Genomic DNA, 23,907 nt, shown 5'->3' on the forward strand with positions numbered 1-23,907 from the left:
TACACCAACAATGTAAGAGGAAGGATTACAAGTCAAGATAAAAGTTATACATCTCTAGAAAAGTTACTGAAATAGCACTTAACTCTAAATTCGCTCAAGAGCAATGCTGACCATGTCTATACACAAAAAGCAGCAAACAAGATCTGAGGTATGTTAGGGATTGGTGCTGCTAGGAAGGAGCTCAAGAGTTTCAGTTGGCCACAAGTTGTTAACAACTGAGTCAGTTCTGAACCCAATGGCTGAGGAATGAATGAAAATTGAAAACATCATATCCAGTATTTTCAGTGAATTGCCCTGTCTCCTACATTGGTGTTTCACACCATACACCGCAATAAAATGTAAATCTCTCTCAGTTACGGAAATATAAGTGGCCAATAAAGACAACATTTCTCCATAGCAAGACATCCTAGACTAGCAGTCTTAGTGTCCATTTGTTAATAACTCTTTCCCCTTTCTAATAAGTGGCCAATAAAGACATTTCTCCATTGCAAGACATCCTAGACTAGCAGTCTTAGTGTCCATTTGCTAATAACTCTTTCCCCTTTCTAATAAGTGGCCAATAAAGACAGTATTTCTCCATTGCAAGACATTCTAGACTAGCAGTCTTAGTGTCCATTTGTTAATAATGCTTTCCCCTTTCTAATACTACTTGTTATTAGCTGGTAAGTGACTTAGTTAAAAAGCCAGACGCAAAAAAATTTCTGGACGCCAGAAGGCAGCATGGGTACGAACTGGAAGTATACAAAAAACATGTTGGGCTGGACTGAATTAATAAAGTAACAGACTATTTACTGTATTCATTCAATGCATATCCTTAGCCTCAGATTCTCTAACAGTTTGGTACATTACATTTATTTAAAGTAAATAAAACAGCTGTCAAATAATTTTTTGCCCTCACCACACAGCATTTTTTAACTAAGATGTGGTTCTTCCTATGGTAAACTAAAAACACAGCAAGTCAGATTTATTGTAAAAAAAAAAAAAAAAAACTCAGTGATTTTGTCCCTTTTACCACTTCATGTGACGACTTCAGAATTAAAACGTAAAAACACTACCATTACAATCTTATATCGGTAAACACCCATCTGAACAAGATCACATGATTAACTTCTAACAAGAGCATTTAAAGAAACCATGTTCTAAATATACTTGATTACCATAACACATCATTGTCCTTTGTGTAAGCACTTATAAAAACATCATTTAATTGCAAAAATGATCACTGTGTTATACTCCAATCATAAAATAATTTTTCTGAATTCATAAACTTATTTATTTTTTATTAACTGAAAAAGAAATTATGTACTCACCATAATGGTCCATCTGTGTTGTCCATTTTCTTTCACCATCAACATAAGGGACGTATAGGTTTGGATGCGACTCTACTACTATTTTCAGCTCATAGAAGCCTACAACTTCTTCAGCTCCTCTCTACTCATAATGCCTCATTCCTATTCCCCTCAGATAATACATAGAGCTTGAAAGGAAAGAAGATAGTAGCAACTATATACAGAGACTATTACTGGAGATAAAGCCATAAGGTATTTAAGGTGCCCTTTGTATCCTCACATCCTCATTTCTTATCTACGGACATGGGGTAGGAGGGTGAGGAGTTGACAGTGAATGAAAATGGACAACACAGATGGAACATTATGGTGGGTACATAACTTCTCTATCTGATGTTGCCAATTTTCATTCACCATCAACTTATGCAACACAGTCCCCAGCTACCTGAGCCATGGGTGGCCCTAAGGAAGGATGTTCCTAAGAACAGCTGAACCAAAGGCCGCTTTTCCCCTCGAGACTAGATCTAATTTGCACTAACTGATAAAGGTATGTGGGTTTGACCAAGTAGCACTCATACAAATATTATCCATAGAGGCTCTCAAAAGAAAAACAGCAGAGGTAGCCACATACCTGGTAGAATGGCTTTCAAGGGTTTGTGAAGAGGGATGTTCAATTTACTGTACACAAATAAAATACATTCTGTAATCCAGCTGGCTATGAACACTTTAGTGAAAGCTTTTCCCAATCTCTGGTGTGTAAAAGAGATGAAGAGATGGTCAGACTTGCTCAGGTCCTCTGTACAGTTTAAGTAGAATCTTAACTGTGTACATCAAGCGAACGCAATAAATATTCCACTTTACTACCGAAGTTTGGAAAGAACACAGGGAGGTTAATGGTCTGGTTGATTCTGACACCACCTCTGGTAGAAAGGAAGCATTTGTACGTAAGGAAACTCTATCCTTATGAAAAATTAGATATGGGGGTTTTGAGGACAAAGCTTGAAGTTCTGATATCCTTTTGGCCAGTTATAGCCACTAGAAGTGCTGTCTCTTCCAGGTTAAGAATTTCAAATTGCATTTGACTGCAGGTTTGAAGGGAGACTGAGTCAAAGCTTGCAGCACTAGAGTTAATCTCATGGAGGGACAGGGTCTTTGAAAGGGGGTCTGAGTAATAGCGTACCTTTCAAGAATACTTTACAAATTTTTTGAGGAAGCTAAAGGAGAAGCCTGGAATTTGACACGAAAATTCGAAATTGCTGCTAGATGAACTTTAATTGATGATGAACTAGCTCCTTCATCCAAGAGACCAGCTAGAAACTCTAGGACCATGTATATTGGAGCTGTAAAAAGGTCTATGAGATTTTGTTCCGCCCAATAAGTAAAACGTTTCCACTTGCTTTTGTACAACTTTCTGGTGGATGCTTTATGGGATGTTGAAAAAAACTGGATGCACCCGGGAAGAAAGCATAGGTTGCCTGTCCATCAATGGAACTGAAAAAACCAAGTGGTTAGTTATAAACTTGGTATGTCTGAGTGAATTAGTCCTGTCAGGTGAGACAAAGTCTGGAGTTGGATCCAGAATCCAAGGTGGAAACAGAAGATGAGGCCAAAGAAAGGGGAACCACACCTGGTGAGGCCAGTAAGGTGCAATGAGGACTACTGTGCTCTTCAATCTGGCTGCTTTCTGCAGAAACCTTTAAATCAAAGCAGTTGGGGGGCAGGCGTATAACAGACCAGCATCCCTCAGTGACTGCCCCCATTCAGGGGGACTAGGGCAAAGAAGCTGCTGCACTTGTTTAGGGTTGATGTGAAGAGATCGCAGCAAGGCTGACCCCAGTGGTGAAAGATCATTTCCCACCACTTCTTGATTGGAGGACTACTCATGAGGTAAAAGAATGGACCCGTTGAGCTTATCTGCTATCACAATGGACTTCCCTGGAATGTGTGTTACTACCAGAAAGTGACTGGAAGCTATCACCCATTGCCACACCCTGACAGTTTCTCAACACAGGGGTTAAGACTTGGTTCCCCCTTTTTGCTGAGGTACCAAACTACTGACATGTTGTCCATTTCATATGCAATTGTTCCCACAGGAAGAGTGTGTTGGAGTGCCTGCAATGTTAGCAGCACTGCCCGTATGTCTAGAACATTGGTCTCTTTGGGGGAGCAAGTGCCTTGGACTGTCATCCCACGGTAATGACCCCCCACTCAATCTGAGAGGGGTCTGTGGTCACTATGGCCTTGGACAGAGGCAGTATGAATGGCTAGTGCCTTGTTGGAGCTAGCAAGAGTTCATCCACCACAGGCGATAACTTTTTCAAGTCTGTGTCATTTTTGTGGACATGGGATGAGTGAAGGAGGACCATGTCAGCAGCATCCATTGTAAAATTCTCATGTGATACCTTGCTAAGGACACTTGAATTATAGCTGCCGACACAGAGCCTAAGGTTTATAGTACTATTCTGGCTGAGACCCTCATACTGTAAATTATTCTGCTGACTCTTTTCATGATGGTTTGGATCCATGATGTTGGGAGTGATGCGATCATAGACTGTATATTGAAGAATGCAGCTATGAGATCCAATTCTGGGTGGGATGCCAAGATCTAAGCAAACTCTAAATACAAGGTCTCTTGCTTGTACCAACTGATGCCTGGTTGGGGCAGTGATGAGCCAGTCTTCCAAATATGGGAATACCCTAATTCCTTGCAGCCTGATGTGTGCTGCTGCTATTACTGTCATGCACTTAGTAAACACCCTGGGGATCATGGTGAAATCAAAGGGCAGCACTCTGAACTGATAATGACTGGCTCCCACTCAGAAGCATAAGAACCTCCTGGACCGTCTGTTCATCTTTATGTGGTATTACGCATCCTGCAGGTCTATACAGCACATCCAATCATCTTGCCCCAGAAAGGGCAGAACAGACTGTACCACGACCATCCCGAACTTGGTATGTTTGACAAACTTGTTCAATACACTGAGATCCAAAATGGGTCTCGAGTCCCCTATTTTCTCTGGAACTAAAAAGAACCTTGAGTAAATTCCGGACCCTGTCTGGTCTGGTGAGACCTCTTATATAGTTCTTTTTGCAAGCCACTGTTGAATTTGTATGGTTGCATGCTCTCTCTAACTGGGTGGAGTGCAAGGTAGCTTTGGAAGTACTGAGGGTGGTAGGGAAAAGTATATGGTATAGCCTTTGGTAATAATCCTCTGCATCCAAGTGTCATATTTTATTTCAAGCCAGGTGGTTAGCTGCAGGGAAAGATGACCCCCAACTGCCTCCAGAGGTAGGCAATTGGGCCTCCTTTCAAGAGTCTGATAGGGGCCTGTCAAAGAAAGCATCTCTGAACCCTGTATGCTGCGGGCCTCCTCTGCCATGATGGCATCTTCTGCCATTATCACTTCCCCATCTGCCTGTGGGAGAACTAGTTACACGTGTGTCTTGGAATGGACCTTGAGATTTTGAACCACATCTTGCAACCTCCCCACTGATTCTTGTAAAGGTTCTTTGGGGGGGATCGAAAAATGTACTCCAACGGCAGACAAGTTCTTTCCGTCCTTCTAACACCTGGAAAGTGTTTCTTTAATAGTGGGTCCGAAAAGGGAGGAGCTGTCAAATGGAGAGCTGATGAAAGAAGACTTGAAAGGCTCTGCAAAATCACACAGGCACATCCAGGCATGCCTCCTCAATGACATGCTTGAACCAGATGCTCTTGAGGCACCTTCCACTGCATTGGAGATGAGCCTCATGGTGGCGTTCAAAACAGATTGTAAGATAGCCAACTGAGGGGCCACAGATGCTTGGGTTCTCTCAGTCGTGGAGTTGGAAAGTTTGTCGAGTAGATCCCTTTGCAAACTCATAAAATGGGCTAGGTAATTCAGTGATCAAATGGCAAAAGTCGTTGAAACATACACTTGCTTCCTCAACCTGTTCATTGTCTTAGACCCTCTATTAGGAGGAAGGACAGTTGAATCCTCCCCTCCACAAGTTCCTTTTTAGTGGCAGCCGCCACAACCATGGCATCAATCGGTACACCCTTACACCAAAAAGTACAGTTGTGTACACTTACCATAAATGTAGATGTTCGAGTGTATTCACTGTTGCAGTCATCACATTTGGGTTATCTGCCTGCAGGTAGCCATGAGTCGGCCCGAATACCAGAGTCTTGGGTTTCTGCGTCAGATGCTGTCGACTCTTCCATGACGTCAGATTGTCAGGGGTATAAAACATGCAGCCGACGCCATTACATCAGTTTTTCTTGCCCCAGATGTCAGGAACCCCCAAAATAGAAAGCAATTACATGGTGTGGAACACCTCCAGTAAAAAGTAAATACCACTGCCATAAGATATGGCCAAAAAAGAGGATAGGTAGAAAGTATAGAAAAGTCAGGGGGCTGGAGGGAGGGTAACCAGGACTGCAACAGTGAATACACTTGAACATCTACATTTATGGTAAGTGTACACAACTGTACTATGTTCTTTATGTTTCATTGTTGCAGTCATCACATTTGGGTTGATTCCCAAAGTTGAGGAAGGGTGGAGGGTGTCAAGAAGTATTAGGGCTGGCTAGCAGGCCTTGTAAGACTGCTGTAGCAAATTCAACTCTGGATTTAGAAAAGATAGGTAAGTGGTAATTCTTGGTGAAGGTGTGTACTGAACTCCAGGTTGCAGTTTCCAGGATGTCCCCGAAGGGATTCCCCTGAGAAATGCTGTAGAGATTGAGGTAGCCCTAGTGGAATGGGTTCTGATCCCCTGTGGGGTAGGTTTTCTATGGTGTTTGTAGCAGAAATGGATGCAGTGTGCTATCCATTTGGAGATGGTTTGCTTTGAAATGGCCTTGCCCTCTGCCCCTGTAGCAAAGCTGACTAGCAGCTGGTCAGATTTTCTGAAAGGTTTTGTCCTGTCAAGGTAGAACCTAAGCTGTCTGTGCATGTCCAAGGAGTGCAGGATCCTTTCCCCCTTTATTCTGAGGATTAGGAAAAAAGGTTGGTAAATGGATGGATTGGTTTAAAGCCATACTGGATACCACCTTGGGCCTAAATGATGGGTTAGTCCTGAGGGAAACCCTGTCCGCATGGAAGATAATGAAGGGTTCCACAGCCATAAGAGCCTGTAACTCAGACACACTTCTTGCTGAAGTGAGAGGAATTTTAACTCTGCTGTAGCAGAAGGCTCAAAAGGGGGAAGCGTGAGCTTCTCTAGTACAAAGTTAAGGTCCCAGGCAGGAGTTGGAGCTCTCCTCGGGGGTCTTAAATTGTTAGCTCCTCTCAGGAACTGTTTGAACAGAGGGTGAGAGAAGAGGGGTGGTACAGTATTGCAATAAGCTGAGATGGTAGAGGCATGAATCTTAACTGATGAGAAGGATAGGACTTTGTGGAGCAGCTCTCCTAGATGATCTAGGATTCGAGGTAAGGTGGGCATGGCTGTGTCCTTTTCCTGAGACTGGCTCCAAGAACAGTATCTTTTCCACTTTTCTGAATAGGATTTCCTAGTACTAGGTCTCCTGGCCTTAAGGATGACATCCAGCACCTGCTTGCTGAGGGTTGCTGGTGATGTATTCAGGGAATAAGCCAGGCTGCTAGGTTCAGGGTTTGCAGCCTAGGATGCAAAATCTGGCCCTCCTGCTGGGACAGCAGAGAGGGGGTCTGATGCAGGTGCCAGGGTGGCACTGTTATCAAACTGGGTAAAAGTGGGTACCAGTGCTGGCGTGGCTAGTCTGGTGCAATAAGGATTGTCCTTGGCCTGTCCTGTTTGATCTTGAGTAGTACTTTTGAGAGGAGGGACAGAGGGGGAAAAGCACAGATTGAGAGGTTTTCCCATGTAAAGGATAGTATATCCACTTTCCATGCTTGGCTGTGGGGAGTTCTGGTGCAAAATTTGCTCAATTGATGGTTTTGGGTGGAAGCAAAGAGGTCCACCTCTGGTGTCCCCCACCTGTGGATTAGAAGCTTGAATGAGTTGGGTTCCAGTTTCCACTCGTGTGGGTCCATTAGATTTCTGCTTAAGTCATCTGCCAGTGAATTTTGTTTGCCTGGCAGGAATTGAGCTTGCAGGTGCACTTGGTTGCTCAAGGCTGTGTTCCACAGAGCCATAGCTAACCTGCAGAGTGGGTAGGAATGAGTTCCCCCCTGCTTGTTTATGTACCACATTAACTGTGGTGTTGTATGTCTTTATCAAGAGTTGTCCTGGAATAATAAGGTATTTGAAGGCTGTCAGTGCATTCTGTACAGCTAACATTTCTTTTATGCAGGCCCATTTGTCCTGGGCTCCATTTGCCTGCCATGTGAGCCCCCCATGCATAGTTTGATGCTTTTGTTGTCAGGGTTTGGATGGCGTGGGTTTGAATGAAAGGGAGTCCCTTGTTGTGGTTGCATGCCTCTGCCCACCAAAGGAACTCGGTCCTTAGGCAAGGAATGATAGGAATCACTGTTTCCAGGTCCTGAGAATGTTGACACCAGAGACATTTTAAGTACCACTGAAGTTTTCTCATATGCAGTCTTGCATATGGAATTAGGAGAATGCATGAGGCCATGAACCCTAGGGCTTGCAGTATTTTTCTTGCAGATAGCTGGATTTGGATGGCCAGTAGTTTGAAGTAATTTGTCAAACAAACCTGCTTTTCTGGAGAGAGGAATGCCATCTAGGAAGTTGTGTTCAAGCTTGCTCCCAGGAATACAATTTTTTGGCTGGATACCAGATGTGATTTCTTTTCGTTGATGGTATACCCCAGAGAAGTTAGGAGTCTCTTTACAAATGTCAGGTGTTGAAGTAGCAATTTCTGACTGTCCGCCTGAATGAAGTAAATGTCCAAGTATGGGTAAATTTGAATGTTTCTCTGCCTGAAACATGCAATGGCTGGAACCAGGCATTTTGTGAATACCCTAGGTGTTGCAGATAAGCCAAAGGGAAGTGCAGAGAACTGACAGTGCACAGAGCCTGCCCTGAAAGGTAGTTATTTCCTGCAAGATTCCCTTATGGGGAAGTGCAGATTAGCTTCTTTTAAGTCTAGGGTGACCAGTCAGGAGTCCTTGGCTAGCATAGGAAGCAGCTGTTGGAGTGTAAGCATTTTGAACTTTGGTACCAACAGAAAGGTGTTGAGAACTGACAGATCCAGAATAGGGCGTCAAGAGTTCTCTTTTCTGGGCACCAGAAACAGTCTGGAGTAGAAACCCTGTCCCCTTTGCTCTGTTGGAACAGGTTGAATAGCTCTGATACTGAGAAGAGAAAGTACTTGCTTTTGGGCCTCTGCCCACTGGTTTGGAGGAAGGTCTGGCAATCTGCTTGGGGTTGGCAGTGACTGGAAGTAGAATCTGTATCCCTGGGATTCAATGTTTAAGACCCATCGGTCATGGGTAATGGATTCCCAGTTGTTTGCATGCAGGGCGTGTTTTCCTCATAGGGGTGCAAGTACTTGGGCATGGCTGGGAAGGATGGAGGACAAGTCATTGTGAACTTTTTCCATAAGAGGGTGGCTTACCACTCCCTGTTTTTGACGTGGGAGCACTCCATTATTTAGATCTGTGCATACCCTGAGACTGTAGTCTTTGTGGTTTGGTGCCCCTGGGTTTGGACTGAGAAGGCCTGGGAGGGACTGGGAAGGACCATTTTTTTGAAGGCCAATGCTTACTGAATCTAATTGGCTGTACCTGTAAGAAATCTTTAACAGTTTGCATAGATTTAGCTTTTTCCTCCATCTTTTTAAGAACTTCTTCTGATTTTGTGCCAAACAAACATTCTTGGTTTAATGGAGCATCTAGTAATTTTGGTTTGACATGGTCTGGCAAGATTTGTTCCTTCAGCCAAGCATGCCTTCTCAGAACAGACCCAGTGACAGCAGCCCTGCAAGATGCTTCTAAGGCATCAAAACCACACTGCAAAGTATGTTTATCAACTTGGTTTGCAGAATGCATTAACTCTTGTAAATCTTTATTTTCTGCACAATCAGGAATCAACAACATTTTTTGTTTAATTAGTTCCATAATATGCTGCTGGTACTTCAACATGTGAAACTGGCAATTTAAAGCCCTGATGGCAAGAGTTGCAGAGGTATATACCTTCTTACCCCATCTGTCTAAAACCCTGGAATCCCAGTCCGAAGGGGTAGGGATTTTTCCTATAGCAGCCTTAATACCTTTAGGTCCCTGGGAAATGGTCTCTGGACCCATAGCAGGATTTTTAAGGAGAAATTTGTGAGAGTCAGGTTCTCTGTAGTACCTTGTCAGGCTTTCCTAGGAGCTGGAGGTAAAGTATCAGGGGGTAAGACTTGATTCCATGAAGACATCATCTGCAATATTTAGGACAGGGGGTATAGCTAGAGGCCTGTGCTGAGGCAAGTCTAAAAATTTCCTTAGTCTCTTTTTGGACTGAGGGAAGTCCTGGCATTCCCTGTGGAAATACTCTCTTAAGGTATGCAAGGTTTCACCGAAAGAAAAGTACTCTGGAGGGGAGGCAGAGGGAATGGAATCCTCTGCATCTGAATCCTCATATGTGGATAATGGTATGTGTCCTGGTAATCAGAGGGGTCAGAGTCATCTTACTCATGGTCTGTAGAATCAGAAGGAAAATCAATTATTTGTCTTTTAGAGGGGGAAGGCTGACTTCCCCTAATTAAAGTAATAAGGTCTTCAGCCATTCTAAGCATTTGTTTTTGAGGCATGGGAGCTTGAGACTGTGCTTTGGTTGTCGGTTTCATAGATGTAGTGCGAATTCTGGGCCTGAGAAATTGGCAGTTTTAGTAAAAAATGAAGTAGTCTGTTTAATACGAACATGGGAAGGTCTGAATACACCCTGAGAAGCTGGTACCTGCACAGTGGCTCTGGACCCATCCAAGGTAGAGACATCCGCAGGTTCCATAGTCAAAGAAGCATCTTGCAGCATACCAGACTCCGAATGGGTCTCAGCAGAGGCCTGCAAATCTGTAGAAGTGGGTATCAGGGGCTGCAAAAGCGTCTCACTGAGTACCAGCGGACTGGCGACTAGCTTAACGGAAGCGTCGTCGGCAGTTTTGGACCTATGCGGTCTGTCTCTGTCTTTATCCTTACATTTTTAGAGATCGGTAGTCGGATGGCTTAACAAAGCCATTTTAGAATACGGAGAATGAGAGCAAAAGAATTTAGCGACAAAGACAGTCCAATGATGAATAGTTCAGGCGTTGAACAAGTCACAAAACCGACAGTGAGGAACATCGTGGTCTGGGCCTAAACAGGTGACGCAGTAAGAATGAAAATCTCTGCGAGGTAGTTGCTTTCCATAGGCAAGACAATTGTTAACTTTTTCTGACATCGGTTAGAGCAAGGAAAATAGGATCCCAACGGGTACTTAGCTTTAGAAGACTTCAGGTTTGAAACGCGTGCCAACCGGCACTTGCAAACTACTTTTGCTAAGGGCTCCCGCGCAGCAAGAAAAGCTGATGTAATGGCGTTGGCTGCATGTTTTATACCCCTGACGATCTGACGTCATGGAAGAGGTGACAGCATCCGACACAGAAATTCCAAGACTCTGGTATTCAGGCCGACTGAGGGCTACCTGCAGGTAGATAACCCAAATGTGATAACTGCAACAGTGAAACACGAAGAACATCTTCCTTTCTATTGGCAGTGCCATAGTTTTATTTGGTCTCTTGGGGATGGGTTTGGTTGAGTCAGGTTCTTTCCAAGCCTTCTGACAAATTAGGTCCACCACCTTGTTGGGAGGTGGGTTCTACTCAGGAGGTAGACGGGCCAATCCTGAAAGCTTCCAGATATACAAACTCCTTAGGAGAAGGGTTTTGGCCAGACTACTCACCCTTTTGTTTTAGGAGTTTGAGGATGTCTTTGAAGGAGATGTCATTAGGTGGTGATTTGGGGGACCGTTCTCCTTCATCTGAGTCGGTATCAGTGGTGAGAGACTCCTGGGGTGAGTCTAGTTGTTTCCTCTTACACCTCCATCTTCCTAGGGACTTCCTCGGTGGGATGATCTAGGAAGTGTCAGAAGAAGAAGGAATCCCAGACTGGGAAGTCTGAAAACTTTGGACCTGCTGTCCCCATAGAGTGGAGTGGTGAGGCTCACGAAACAAAGTCAAAGTAGTAGTTGAGGATGGAGCCAAGGGGGATGGGACCCACCTGATCTGAAGGTTCAGAAAAGACCCTTTTCACTACCTCGAAAGCTTAACTCCCCAGGGAAGAGGAGACCAGCGGAGCAGAGCGAGAAAGTTCCTTTTCCACTAGCACCCTCCCCCCTGCAGGCTGTCTGCCTGAGAAGGAAGCCAGAGCCAATCAAATGCTGAAGCTCCGAGAGGGAGAGAAGGTTCAGAAAACCTGGGAGTCGACTGCTCCCCCCCCCCTGTAACTTAGGCAAACTTACATTTATATAAAAGTAATCAAACCATATTACCAAGTTCATATTTACAAACATTGTACATCATAAAGCAACATTATATAAATTGTTCAATTCCTGCCTTCTCTTAAACCTCATTCCTTCACCAAAATGTTTTTGCATTTTTTTCCACAGTTTTCATTTTCTTCTATGTAATTTACTCCTACCATTTTCTACAAATCCTATGCCCTGTTCTTTTGTCTCTGTTACAATAGTCACTACTTCAAGTACAGTTGATTTAGACTGATTTCCATTGCTTTGTGGCAGCTACCAGAATTAAACCCAACAAGGCACTACCATGTCTAGGCAAGTCAGATCCTGTATCACAGCTTAAAAAAATAATTTTCTTAGTTACACTCATTTGCTTGTCCAGTACTCCAGACAGAATACTCCATAGGGAATTTTTAAAGTCTGATCTAGTCTCTCTTCCCAAACTTTTCTGATCTCCACTGACTGATTCATAGGATCACAGGAGATTACTAGGCTATTGACCCAGAGGTAATTTTTAGCATAGCCATTTCATCCCAATGTAATACCATAGAAATGCTAGTCAGTACACCCAAGATTGCATTTAATGATGACTGCCCATTTCCAGGAGGGTTGCGGGTGCTATCCCCGGTAAGAATTTACGGTACCCCATCCACTCATTCATTTTCCTCTTGAACAGTGTCATAGAGGTGCTCTACATCACATGAACTGATAGCCTGTTCCAGCAGTCGCTGGGAGATAAATCTGTCCCTCCAGCATGTCCTATTTCAGTCACGGGCCATATTTAGGTCCCTGGAATGGGTAGCCCTTGTCCCATTTGATTTATGGATATGCAGCAAGTTCATTAGGTTTGGGTCTTGTACTGCTCTGTAGGCCAGGCATAAGTCTCCCCCAAGAAGCCTACACGATATGAAGTATAGTGACAGTGACTTCAGTCGGTCTGTGCAAGGCACATGCTGGAGCTCCTTGATCTTCTTTGTTAGAAACCTCTCAGATCTCTCCAAGTGCTGCAGGTGTTTAGTAAAGTACATGAGGAATGGGGTGTTATACTTAACTATAGGCCGGATAAGTGCTGAGTATAGGTGGATTATAACTTTTTTTGCTCTTGGGGCAATGCCTTTACTAATGAAATGTGCTATGTAGAAAGCTTTCTTTACTACAGTAAATACATGGTGGTCGAAGTTAAGGCTGCAGTAAATTTGTGATCCCAGGTCCCCTACCACTTCATGGGTACTTACACTATGGTTGTTAATTTGGTAGTGTGAAGTGACACTGTTTGCACTGAAGGGAATGATGATGCATTTCTTATTCCTATAGTTATTGTGCAATATTTTATATGCTGTACTAATTATCCCTTTTTAACAGCAGCTTCTGTTCTGGATTCAGTTAAAAACTCAATTAGTGCAGTTCTTTCATTTAGGATTCCCCTGTCCCCTTCTCTGTCTGTACTCCGATATCAATCCCTGACTGGGAAGGCAATCACTAGCCTGCAATCCAAATGTCATCTTGGCCTCTTCCCACTCTAAAGGCTTTCGTCTCCAATTATTTGTTTGCAATACCTTGGTTCTTTTGCCATCTTCCACCAGTAAATTCCAGCCTCCTCTTGGCTATTATCTGCACCCCTAATTGCAGTCACCCCATCAGCAGAATCTTCTTTCTCCATCGCTATGTTGACTTATTTTTTAGTATACTTTCTACTACTTTATAAATATAATATTCTGTATGACTACTTTCATTCTCCTTAAGGATCTGTATCCAAAATATGACTCTATCCTTATTTGTTGAATTACTCAACTGTTTCGTCATTATCCCTTTCCATTTTGAACTGTAGCTTTCTGCTTGTGTTATGTATAAGAGCCTTAACTGTGTAGCTCTAAAATATCCATTCAAATCAGGTAATCCTAAACCTCCTTGTTCTACTACTGAGAGAATCAACTTATCCCACTTGACTCTTGCCCTCTTCCCCACCCAGTTAAAATCCTTCAACTCTTTATTAAGTATTATCCACAACTTCTCCTCTGGTTAATAAAAATATGCCTGACCTGTGTATAAAACAAAAGGGACTAAGTATTTTTACTGCTTGTACCTTGCTATCTATATCTATAGGGAAGAACTTCAAGTTTCTCAATTTTTGTATTATCGTTTAGTTTCTTTACACATATCCTTGTCTGCCATAACAGAATCCTTTTTAATCCATACTCCTAAATACTTCATTTTATCATGTCCCCATAAATAGGAGTATTGCTGAACCAATTCATATGTGGGTACATAATTTCTCTCCATAGCCTTTGTGTTATTTTCATTAATTTTAGATCTCAAAAAGACTTGAACCGGTCTCAAAATATTCCACAACATTGAGATGCCCTTTTTCTGGTTCCATCAGGTACTAAATAATGTACTCTACAAATAAAACCAACTTTTCTTGACCACAATACCAATTATATCCTTGAATTTAGAGTCCCTTGCTTTCTTTGCCAATGGTTCTAAATATAACACAAACAACAATGGGGAAAGAGGACAACCCTGCCTGGTTCCTCTGTTCAGACATACCTTATTAGAGAGGAACCCTCCCACTTGGATATTGGTCTCTAATCCACCATATATCCTTCTTATTAACTTAATTATTGTATCACGAAACGGAAATGCTTTCATCGCCCTGCTCATAACATCCCAGCTTACTATGTCGAACATTTTCTCTGCATCAATACCCACCAACAACAGTGGTATTTTCTTACATTCTGCTTCCCTCTGGATCACCACTGTTCTGTTAGTTGTCAAATATTTGCCACCCCTCCACAAAACCAAACTGATCCATATCTATCAGTTTTGGCATCACCTTTGCCATTCTTTTAGCCATTACAGACGAACATTTTATAATAATGGTTTAAAATTCAAATGGGCCTATATAAAAAGCTGGATCTAATGTGTCTTTACTTTCTTTAGGTATTTCGGTCACCACAGTTTTTGCCAGGATGTTGATGCCTCTGCTCCTTTTAAAATATTGTTAAAGAAAACCTTCCAGATCTTTACCACCTTCTTTCCTGCTAACTTCCAAACTTCCATCAGAATACCATTTACTTCTAGACATTTTCCTGTAGACTGGTTATACATCACCACTTTTATCTCATCTCCTCCTGCCTTAACTGTTAATTGTTGATCCTCATCTACTTCTAACCTTGGCATGTTTAAGTCTTTCATAAATATTTCCATTTGTGTCATTTAATTTCCCTACTTCTCTGCTTTATATACATTTTCTGAAATATTTCTAATATCTCTACAGGATTTCTGGCTAGGATACCAAATGCTCTGATCATATCTGCAGAAACTTCATCTGAGCTGTCACAAAACTTCACGTTCCTTTGCGCACTTTACACTTCTTTGAGGGTGGGTGTGCCTTCCTCTTTCATGTAGACTATGCCTGCAGCAGTGTAATTTCTATTGGTTTTCCTCATTCAGAAGCTTCATGAAGTAATTCTTCCATCTGCCCTTGATGTTCTCTGGACTGGTGAACACACTGCTGTAAGCATTCCTTATGAATAGTGTCCAATAACCATCTCTTTTGTCTTTCTCTTGTTGCCTTACACCTGATAGATCTTTGTGCCTTCTGCTGAGTGACTTTCCAGACGCTGGTAGAGGTTTCCTGATGACTTGTTCTTTGCCAGAGTGAGTACACTCTTATTAGTTATGTTAACCAGCCAGTATTTCTTCTTACCCTGCTCCGTCTTGATAACTTTCTGGGCGCCTGCATTCCACCACCAGCTTTGCTCATTTTTTACTTCATACCTGCCTCGTCTGCAGATCTGTTATCGTGAATTCATACACGTGGGTTTCAGAATCTGCCTACTCCATCTACTTCCTTTTCTTCCTGAGGTGCTCAAACCATGATTATTCAACCTAGTCTCTGCTGATGAAACAGCCTTCAATGACCACTACTTGCAGGTGATTGTAGCCACCAATGGGTTGTGCTGGGGACTAAACATTTCACTATGGATGATTCTATAATCTTTGATTTAAGCTCAATGCCTTTTCCTTGCTAGAAGGTAGTATACTTGAACTGAATACTGCCCACTCTGGTATGTAAGCCATGTGTTTGCAACCATTAATCCATTAGCCAGGCAGCAGTCAAAATAGCCCCTTCTTTATTACTCCCACTGCCTCAATCATGTGGATGAAGGCAATCCCCATATACTGCTCTGTTTGTCCTGAAATGAGCATTTAGGTCACCCATTATCAAGACCAGCTTATTTTGTACCACTTTACTGAGGTTGTCCTACAACTGCTGCCTGAATGCACTCTCCTCCTCACCATCACAGCCTCCTGGGCAACATGAAGACTGTTCCATGATTACACTGGAGTCTGACTGCCATGAGTAAAAACTTTAGTCACTGATTCTGATAACATCACTCACTGCCTTCAAACGACTCTCTCTCACAATGATTTCAACATTATTTCTAGCCCATCCTCCTCCTGAATAGCAGACTCTTAGATCCCACGCCTAGAGAGTCACATGAAATGCACAAATAAACAGAAGGAAGTGGACAGACAGATTTATCATGCAGCACCTACCCCTTCTATGGAACTAACTTCCTCTCCAAATTAACCAGTGCAGTCCACCAACTTCCCTTCAAAAGGGCGCCAGACAATAGGACGGGCATTCATCCCAGTATGAATGGCCTGTCATCCTTGAAAATGGAGGTAGGGTCTAATATGGGTACTGGCAATATGTTAATGGTCTCCTGGCCAAGTTGCCTTGTAGTTTCCATGACTCTATTATTCTGTCCCCTTTCACCATTTTAGAATATTTAGTCTCTTGTTAACCATGTTAACCATCATAAATTCTTGATTCAACAATGTCCAGCTCTGGAAATAATTTTTCCCCAGTCAATTGGAAGTGATGTTTACCATACCTTTAACTGGCCTTAAAACTCTTGCATTTTGATTGTTTTGTTTTCTTTTATCCTAAAGTAACGAGTTTGCCAGTTTCAGTTAAAAAATAACTTCTAATGCAGCTCGTTTTGTCTGAAAAGTAGTACCTTAGGAACCCCCCCCCCCCAATATTGAAAAATGGACTCCTTAATTTTTTGTACAAATGACAGATCTTGAAAATTGTCTGTTTTTACCAATTTAGTAAAACAGAAGTGAAGCTTGTATACATTACGCAGGATTATTTTATTTTGCAGGGGAAAGGTACAATCATATTCTGGTAAGTAACCTTACTTCTGGTGTGTACGTATAACATTTTTAGAAATTAACACTACATTGAGTTTACAATGTGTCATATGTTCTACATGTTTATTTATCTGTCTGGACTGATGTGCCACCAAGCATCCAATATATAGTAAGTCTTTATAAAATGTAATAAGTGCTGGGCATGTGACTGATAAGATGACACAATTATATTTGTCCATCTTAAAGTTAATTACCACACTGCAATCTCCTAGCAAAATAATACGTTCTGATGGTACTGCATCTAAGGTGAGTTGTACATCATTAATAAATTCAATTAGTTACCAAGTAGGGCATAGGAAGAAGTAATTAAATCATCAACTTCCTTTTTTCCATTTTCTCCATGGGAATCAGGGTGTCGTGTCAAATATCGCCATTTATCTCGATTCATAGGTAGGTACTAGGCTATCGGCCCACGGGCCTAGGTAAGCCTAGCCAGCAAGGTACCATAGCTTACGCCACTCAAGAAAGTTATTTTCCTGTGCCACTGTCTAGCAGAGACACAGAAGTGATCCCCGGAGTGTATTTCCTATTTCCCATCCACTCATCAAGATTTTTCTTGAAGAGTGATAATGAAGAACTTTGCTTGACATAGATGGGTAGCTTGTTCCAGAGTATAGGAAGTCTCTGGGACATGAATCTATCCCTCCAGTATGTCCTGTTTATTGTGGTGACAAGGTTTAGGTCCCTAGAGCGTGTAGCTTGAAGGGATTGGGATTTCTTTAGGTGTAGCATGTCCAACAGCTCTGGGTTGGACATAGCTTTATATGTTAGGCAGAGATCACCTCTGAGTAGGCGATATGCTATGGAGTAAAGCTAGAGTTTTTTGAGGCGGTCAGTGTAGGGCATTTGTTTGAGGCCAGTAATCTTCTTTGTGAGGTACTTCTGTGGCCTTTCCAGCTGCTGTAGATGTCTTGTGAGGTACATTCCAAAAGGGGCGTTGTACTCTAATGGGTCTAATGAGTGACGAGTAGAGGGGAACAATGACCTCTTTTTTCCTGGATGAGAACCCTTTTATGATGAGGTGTGCCACGTAGAAGGACTCCCTGACTACTGTGATGATGTGACTATCAAAGGAGAGACTACTGTCCACCTGGGTCCCAAGGTCCATGAGACTCTTCTACCTTCAACAGTCGTGTCTTACCATTGCAGGTCTTCTCTCACACAATCTATCCATATCTTTGCTGGATTCTCTCATTTCCTCCTGTCTGTCCCAAATCATCTCCACCAGACTGTCTTCTGTTTTTCTACACATGTTCCCAAGCCCTCATAATATGCTCTCTTAGACTTTCTCTGTAAATGAAGCTACTCTGGCATCGACACTATTGTCTGTCCCACAGTGTGCATCCTACCAGCCCCATCTCAGGCATTTAATCACCATCATCTTTAGCCTCCTTAACTGCTCAGCCTTTAATGTCCAGGTTTCTCTACCGTACTGGGTGCACCACTGTTTTGTACACCTTACTTTTCAGCTTCTTTGGCATTCTTCTGTCATGCACTACCCTGACACTTCATGCAAGTTAGCTGCAGCGCCCCTACCTCAATTCTATCTTTATCCTCATCATTCAAACTTCCCTTCTTCTCAACCACCCCTCCAAGATAACTGAAGCTACTAACCTGTTCCACTAGATTCCCTTCTATCTCAATTCTTAGCTTCTTCTGACTTCCCCATTTGCTGCCATTACAATGGTCTTTATCTGTACTCTAGTTCATCCTATGTGCCTTCAGTTTTGCATTCCATTCCCCTACCCTTTGTTGAGTTCTTGCTCAGAGTCTGCCTGTAATGCCACATCATCTGCATAAAGCAGCCTTGTTGATTTGTCCCCTCTGACCTGTTTGCTATGAACAGCAATTGGCTCACAGTTGAACCCTGATACACATGCACTCGCACTGAGAACCTCACTTTGGTAAGTGTGCACATTTTCAGGCCATTTTTTCAACCATCTTAAGACTTTAGCCAGTTTTGTTGGCTCTAGGGATGTAATCATGAAGAGCTGCTTGAGAACTTCAGTACAACAGTATTTGTATCATTAGCAGTCTAGTTTTAAGGAATCTGGTAATTTATTCTATTCTTTGAATGTAATCTTCACAACCAAGCAAGAAAACCTACTGTCAAGTATCCGGTTTCTTGACCCAGACTGCTGCACATCATCAAGGTCCCAGTATACATCTTTCCAGATGGATTCCTCATCACCCATGAAGCCAGCTCCTTGGTCTGTACACCTGACCTTCAGTCACTCAATGAAAGCCTTCATGGAGTGCAGCCTAGCTTCATCATTCAGAATACCAGTGCTACATCTAAGAAGGGCATCATGGAGTGATTTCATTTAAACTTCTCTTCTTCAACATGACACTTACCATTTGAAATAAAGGTTCAGAGGTTCATAGGTAGGTAACTAGGCTATCTGCCTGAAGGCATTTATAAGGCTAGCCAGAATGTGTTGGCTTTCGCCACCCTGTTAGATTACTTCCCTGTGCCTCTGTCCAGCACAGCCACTGAAGTGATCCCTGGGGTAAACTTTCTATTTCCCATCCACTCGTCAAGGTTTCTCTTGAAGAGTGTTAGCAAGGAGCTCTGCCTAATGTAGATTGGAATCTTGTTCTAAAGCATGGGAAGTCTCTGTGACAGGAATCTATCCCTCCAGCACATCCTATTTATTGTTGTGGTGAGGTTTCGATCCCTAGGGCATGTTGCTCGAGGGGATAAGCTTTTCTTTAGGTGGAGCATGTCCATCAGTTCATGGCCTTATATGTCAGGCAGAGATCACCTCTGAGTAGGCGGTATGCAACAGAGTACAACTGGAATTTCTTCAGTCGAGCTACATAGGGCATCTGTTTAAGGCCAGTGATCCTCTTGGTGAGGTACTTCTGTGGTCTTTCCAGCTGTTGCAGGTGTCTTGCAAGATACATGACAAATGGGGCATTGTACTCTATGATGGGTCTGATGAGTGATGAGTAGGGGGCACAATGAATTCTTTTGATCTTGATGAACCCTTTTGTGATAAGGTGTGCCATGTAGAAGGATTTTCTAACCACTTTGGCAATGTGATTATCAAAGGAAAGTTTACTATCTACTTGGGTCCCCAGATCCCTTATTACGTCTACCGTAATTAGGGGACTACCACCTATGTGGTAGTTTGTGGGTACTTTGTTTTTTCCAAATGGGATGACCATGCACTTTTTGGCATTTAGCTTGAGGCCACGATTTTGACACCAGGTGTCCGTCTCAGTGAGACCCTATTGGAGGATGTCAGTGTCAGCCGAAGAGTCAATTATAGCCCCTAGTTTGCAGTCGTCTGTGAACTTGGTCAGCCATGGTCCTCCTGTGCTTGCCTGTACCTCTGAGAAGTATATGCCGAACAGGAGGGGTCCTAGGACTGAGCCCTGGGGAACGCCACTTGTAACCGGTTTGGAGTCAGACCTAGCTCCCGCAACTCTTACCATGTGGGTTCTGTCCGTGAGCCAGTTGGCAACCCATCTTGTGACGTAGGGGTTTATGTTCAGGCTGGTGAGCTTGTCTATAATACCAGAATGGGGAATGGTGTCAAAGGTCTTTGGGAGGTCTAGGTAGGCTGTGTGTACCACCTTTCCCTTGTCTATAGCCTTGGTAACTGTCTCAAAGAAGTCCACCAGGTTTAGAAGGCATTATCTGCTCTTAAAGCTGAACTGGGTAGGGTCCAATGTTTGGAGGTTCCCAATGTCTCTGTTAATGAGTTCCATGATGATGTGCTCCATAGCCTTGCAGACCAAGCTAGTCAGGCTTATAGGGCAATAGTTCCTGGGGTCTGTTGTGGCTCCACCTTTGTGGAGTGGAATAACTGTTGCTGTGCGCTAGTCTATGGGTACGTAACCTGTGGACAGGCTGAGTTTGAACAGTGTGTTTAGGCGAGGGGTTAGTTTACCTTTGGGCTCGTGTAGGACGCCGCCTGGGACACCGTCCGGTCTCACTGATGCTGTGTTTTTGGCTTTGGAGAGGGCTGTTTTAACCTGAGTGTCTGTGATTTCAGGAGCTCTACATTCTTCTGGTATGGTTATGGGCCCTACATGTGTGGATAATAAAATCCAGCTCTCCTCTTATCAAATGTAGTTCCCATAATCAAGAGGACTCACTTCCCATCTCTTTCCATGATAGGATACATCTTCTTACAGCATTCTTTCCAAGATGTAAACCTCTACACTAATCTCAACAATAATCTACAAAAGCATATGTTTTCTTTCTCTGTTATCCTTTGTGCTCTCTCTTCTCTTTCGCTCTTATTTGTGAAAGCTGCTATCCTCCTTCCAGGAATCTAGTTTGGGTACCTGTACTGAGAATAGTATACCCTTGGGAGTTATGTGATGTCCTGTCTGTCTGCACTGAGCAGCATTACAATGGGTACCCACATAAACATCTCAAGCTGTGCTGGAAAAGTGAACTCTGGAGAGTCATCACTAAAAGGATAACATCTATGTTTCACAGTCTCAGCCCTCTTTAGGGCCACTGTGTTCCACTCCTTCCTTCTCTTTGCTGCAATCACTGGGGAAGTAAAGAACACGTCAGCTGATCCTGGATAGGAGAAACTGCTGAACATGCATAAGCAACCAAGCAAGAAAAAGTTTCCTAGCTGTGACAATGACATTTTTACAGTAAATACAGTTTCTACCACATCAATTTGAGATGGTTTACTTTCCTCTAAAACTAAAAAGATTTTGTATGAGGATTACCTGGCAGACTTGAAGAGCTTGACCCAGACTTCATGCTTGAGCTGGACAATGAAGACCAGTCATAAGCTGCTTCTGTTCTTTTCACTGCATCCTGATAGTTCAAGTAGAGCCGCTTTCCATACTAAACAGAACGAAACAAAAAAAAAAAACAAGAGAGTTCTGTAAGAAAATCTCCGGTTACTACTGATTACACTTACATACAGACACAAGCACACTAAAATATAGTTTTACGATTTCTTTCTCAAACACTGCAGTTCTTAACTATCTTACATATGTACAAAATTTCTAAGCCCTATACATATACTTGTATAATTCTTAGCAGATAAACAATTAGCATAATTATACCTCTGTTCAAGACTGATTTTGCCAGCAAATTTAACCACAGGATACCAGTCTTCAGTGTCCATGTAAAAAGAACCAGGAATGCCAAACACTGGCTTGTACACTTTCCTTATTCTCTCTCTTCAGGTTACCACAAGAGTCATGACAACAAAATATAGGCAATTCTATGTATTTCTCATAAGACAAAGCATACAGACAGAAAGAGCTCAACTGTCTAATAATTGGAATAGCCACAAAATGGCACACTTTCTTGACAGTTGTGAAGGGTTATGAGTACAAAGGGAGAAAAATGATAGAGAGTACATATTTCATTCTAATATGCTTACATTTCAGGATGGATTCCTGAATGTTTTTCAGTATGCATCTGATTATTTACTACCTGCCAAATATTACAAATGCCAACATGGTAAGTTGTGTGAAGAGTTCTGCTCTTTGTAGAAAGCTCTTTTGTGGATTTTGGAACTCATGTCTAATATGAAAAGTCAAACAGAATCCGGAGATTTTCATTTTTAGAATTAATGCTATAGTGTTAACTTTTAATTGGCCAGTGGTTGCTTTAAGACTGATACAATTAAATTGCTTTTATTCAGAAAAGGTATAAAGAATGTATGATTCTACTGTTTGGGGAGAAAGGACTTTGATTTCCTAGTCTGCCATCTATGTGCCTTTCTTTGCAATAAAGAAGATTATTATTCTCTGCTGAAGTGAGTTCTGTGAAAATGTGGTACACTTTAATTGTTTGGTTCCATGACTCTGATTTCTGAGCCTTTTGTATGCTACTGCATTAGAAATTGCCTCCCTTGTGACAAGTTTTCTGTCAGGCAAGTTTCTGGTGTACCAATACATAATTTCATTCTTTGCTATCAGCAGTTTAAGGTCTCTACAGGTAAGCTTTACTAATAACCTCTCCATTAGATTTAATTGTATGTGAGCAGGTAAACTGTATGCATGTGCAAATATCTATACTAACAGCATAAAGTTTATTTCATTGTGTGCCAGCAGGATCTAATAAATATATAAAAGGACAAAGTATCCTTGTCAAAAGGACAAAGTATTCTTAGAACGACAGAGCACCTTTCTCGTGTGACAGTAGGGGTCTAATAAAATAAAAAGAAAAGGAACAGAGAATGTGAGTGAATCTAATTATAGTCACATATCTAACACTATGGTGTATGAGAGTGGGTTTTTAAAATGGGCGCCAGTACAAGTGGTTTAACAGAGATGGAGTGTGGGACTCTAGGCAGGTATATGTTTAATAAGTATGGAAGAGACAGCTGCAGTTATTTGATAAAATAGTCTGAGCTCACTAAAATGATAGCACTTGAGAGTTTCTGGAAAAGGGTACTCCTGATAATTTTTTTTTCAGAGTCTCTAAAATTTTCTTAACAAAAAGATAATAAGGTACCAGCCTCTTGCTGGTCAGCATTTAATGACTGACAATAAGAATCTGAAAATAAGGAAAAGGAATCCATAGTAAGAAAATTTAAAATATAACCGATGTTAAAGTCACAGCTGCAGGCAGCTAATATAACAGTAAACTCATTACAAAAATGCACAGATGAGAATCCCACACCTGGGTTGTGTATCTGTTAAGAATGTTAGAAAAGTGATCAGTTACGCAGCCAAAATCATCAGATGGTGACTGGCCTAAGTTGCCTACTTCAACCCTTCCACCTTGTGATCCACCTTTTGCCTCAAGAAGCTGATAGTCCCTCCTGCTCCAAGAGGGCAGGTGAAGGTGAATGTGGCAGAAACTGCCACCAATTCACCAGACACAGCCCAAGTTATTTCCATCACTTCTAAGCATTCCTCTGGGTCATTTTACAGCACTAGACTCCAACATCGACACTCAGTACCCACTTTATCACCATAAGATCAAATGTTAATATGAATAGCTAATAAAGGGAAACAAATGTATCACAAACATAAATATGGAACTACATTTCCACCAAAAGCTAACACTGAAAAAGATTAAGCAGATTACCAAGTTCCTGACTGTTATAGA

General features: G+C 42.3%; 1 protein-coding gene across 3 annotated transcripts in view; it reads right to left on the bottom strand.

The window, feature by feature from the left end:
* The window catches only part of RAPH1 (Ras association (RalGDS/AF-6) and pleckstrin homology domains 1), a 2,904,638-nt gene that overhangs the window by 138,307 nt on the left and 2,742,424 nt on the right, over positions 1–23,907 (bottom strand). For all 3 annotated transcript variants that reach the window (XM_044060647.1, XM_044060646.1, XM_044060645.1), the window contains one exon: positions 21,561–21,681. In XM_044060647.1, coding sequence (XP_043916582.1) covers positions 21,561–21,681 — 121 coding nt within the window. The remainder of the gene's footprint in view (positions 1–21,560; positions 21,682–23,907) is intronic.

Source organism: Protopterus annectens, chromosome 2.part0, assembly GCF_019279795.1.
Source record: "Protopterus annectens isolate FY-2018-M chromosome 2.part0, PAN1.0, whole genome shotgun sequence".
Lineage (NCBI taxonomy): Eukaryota > Metazoa > Chordata > Ceratodontiformes > Protopteridae > Protopterus > Protopterus annectens.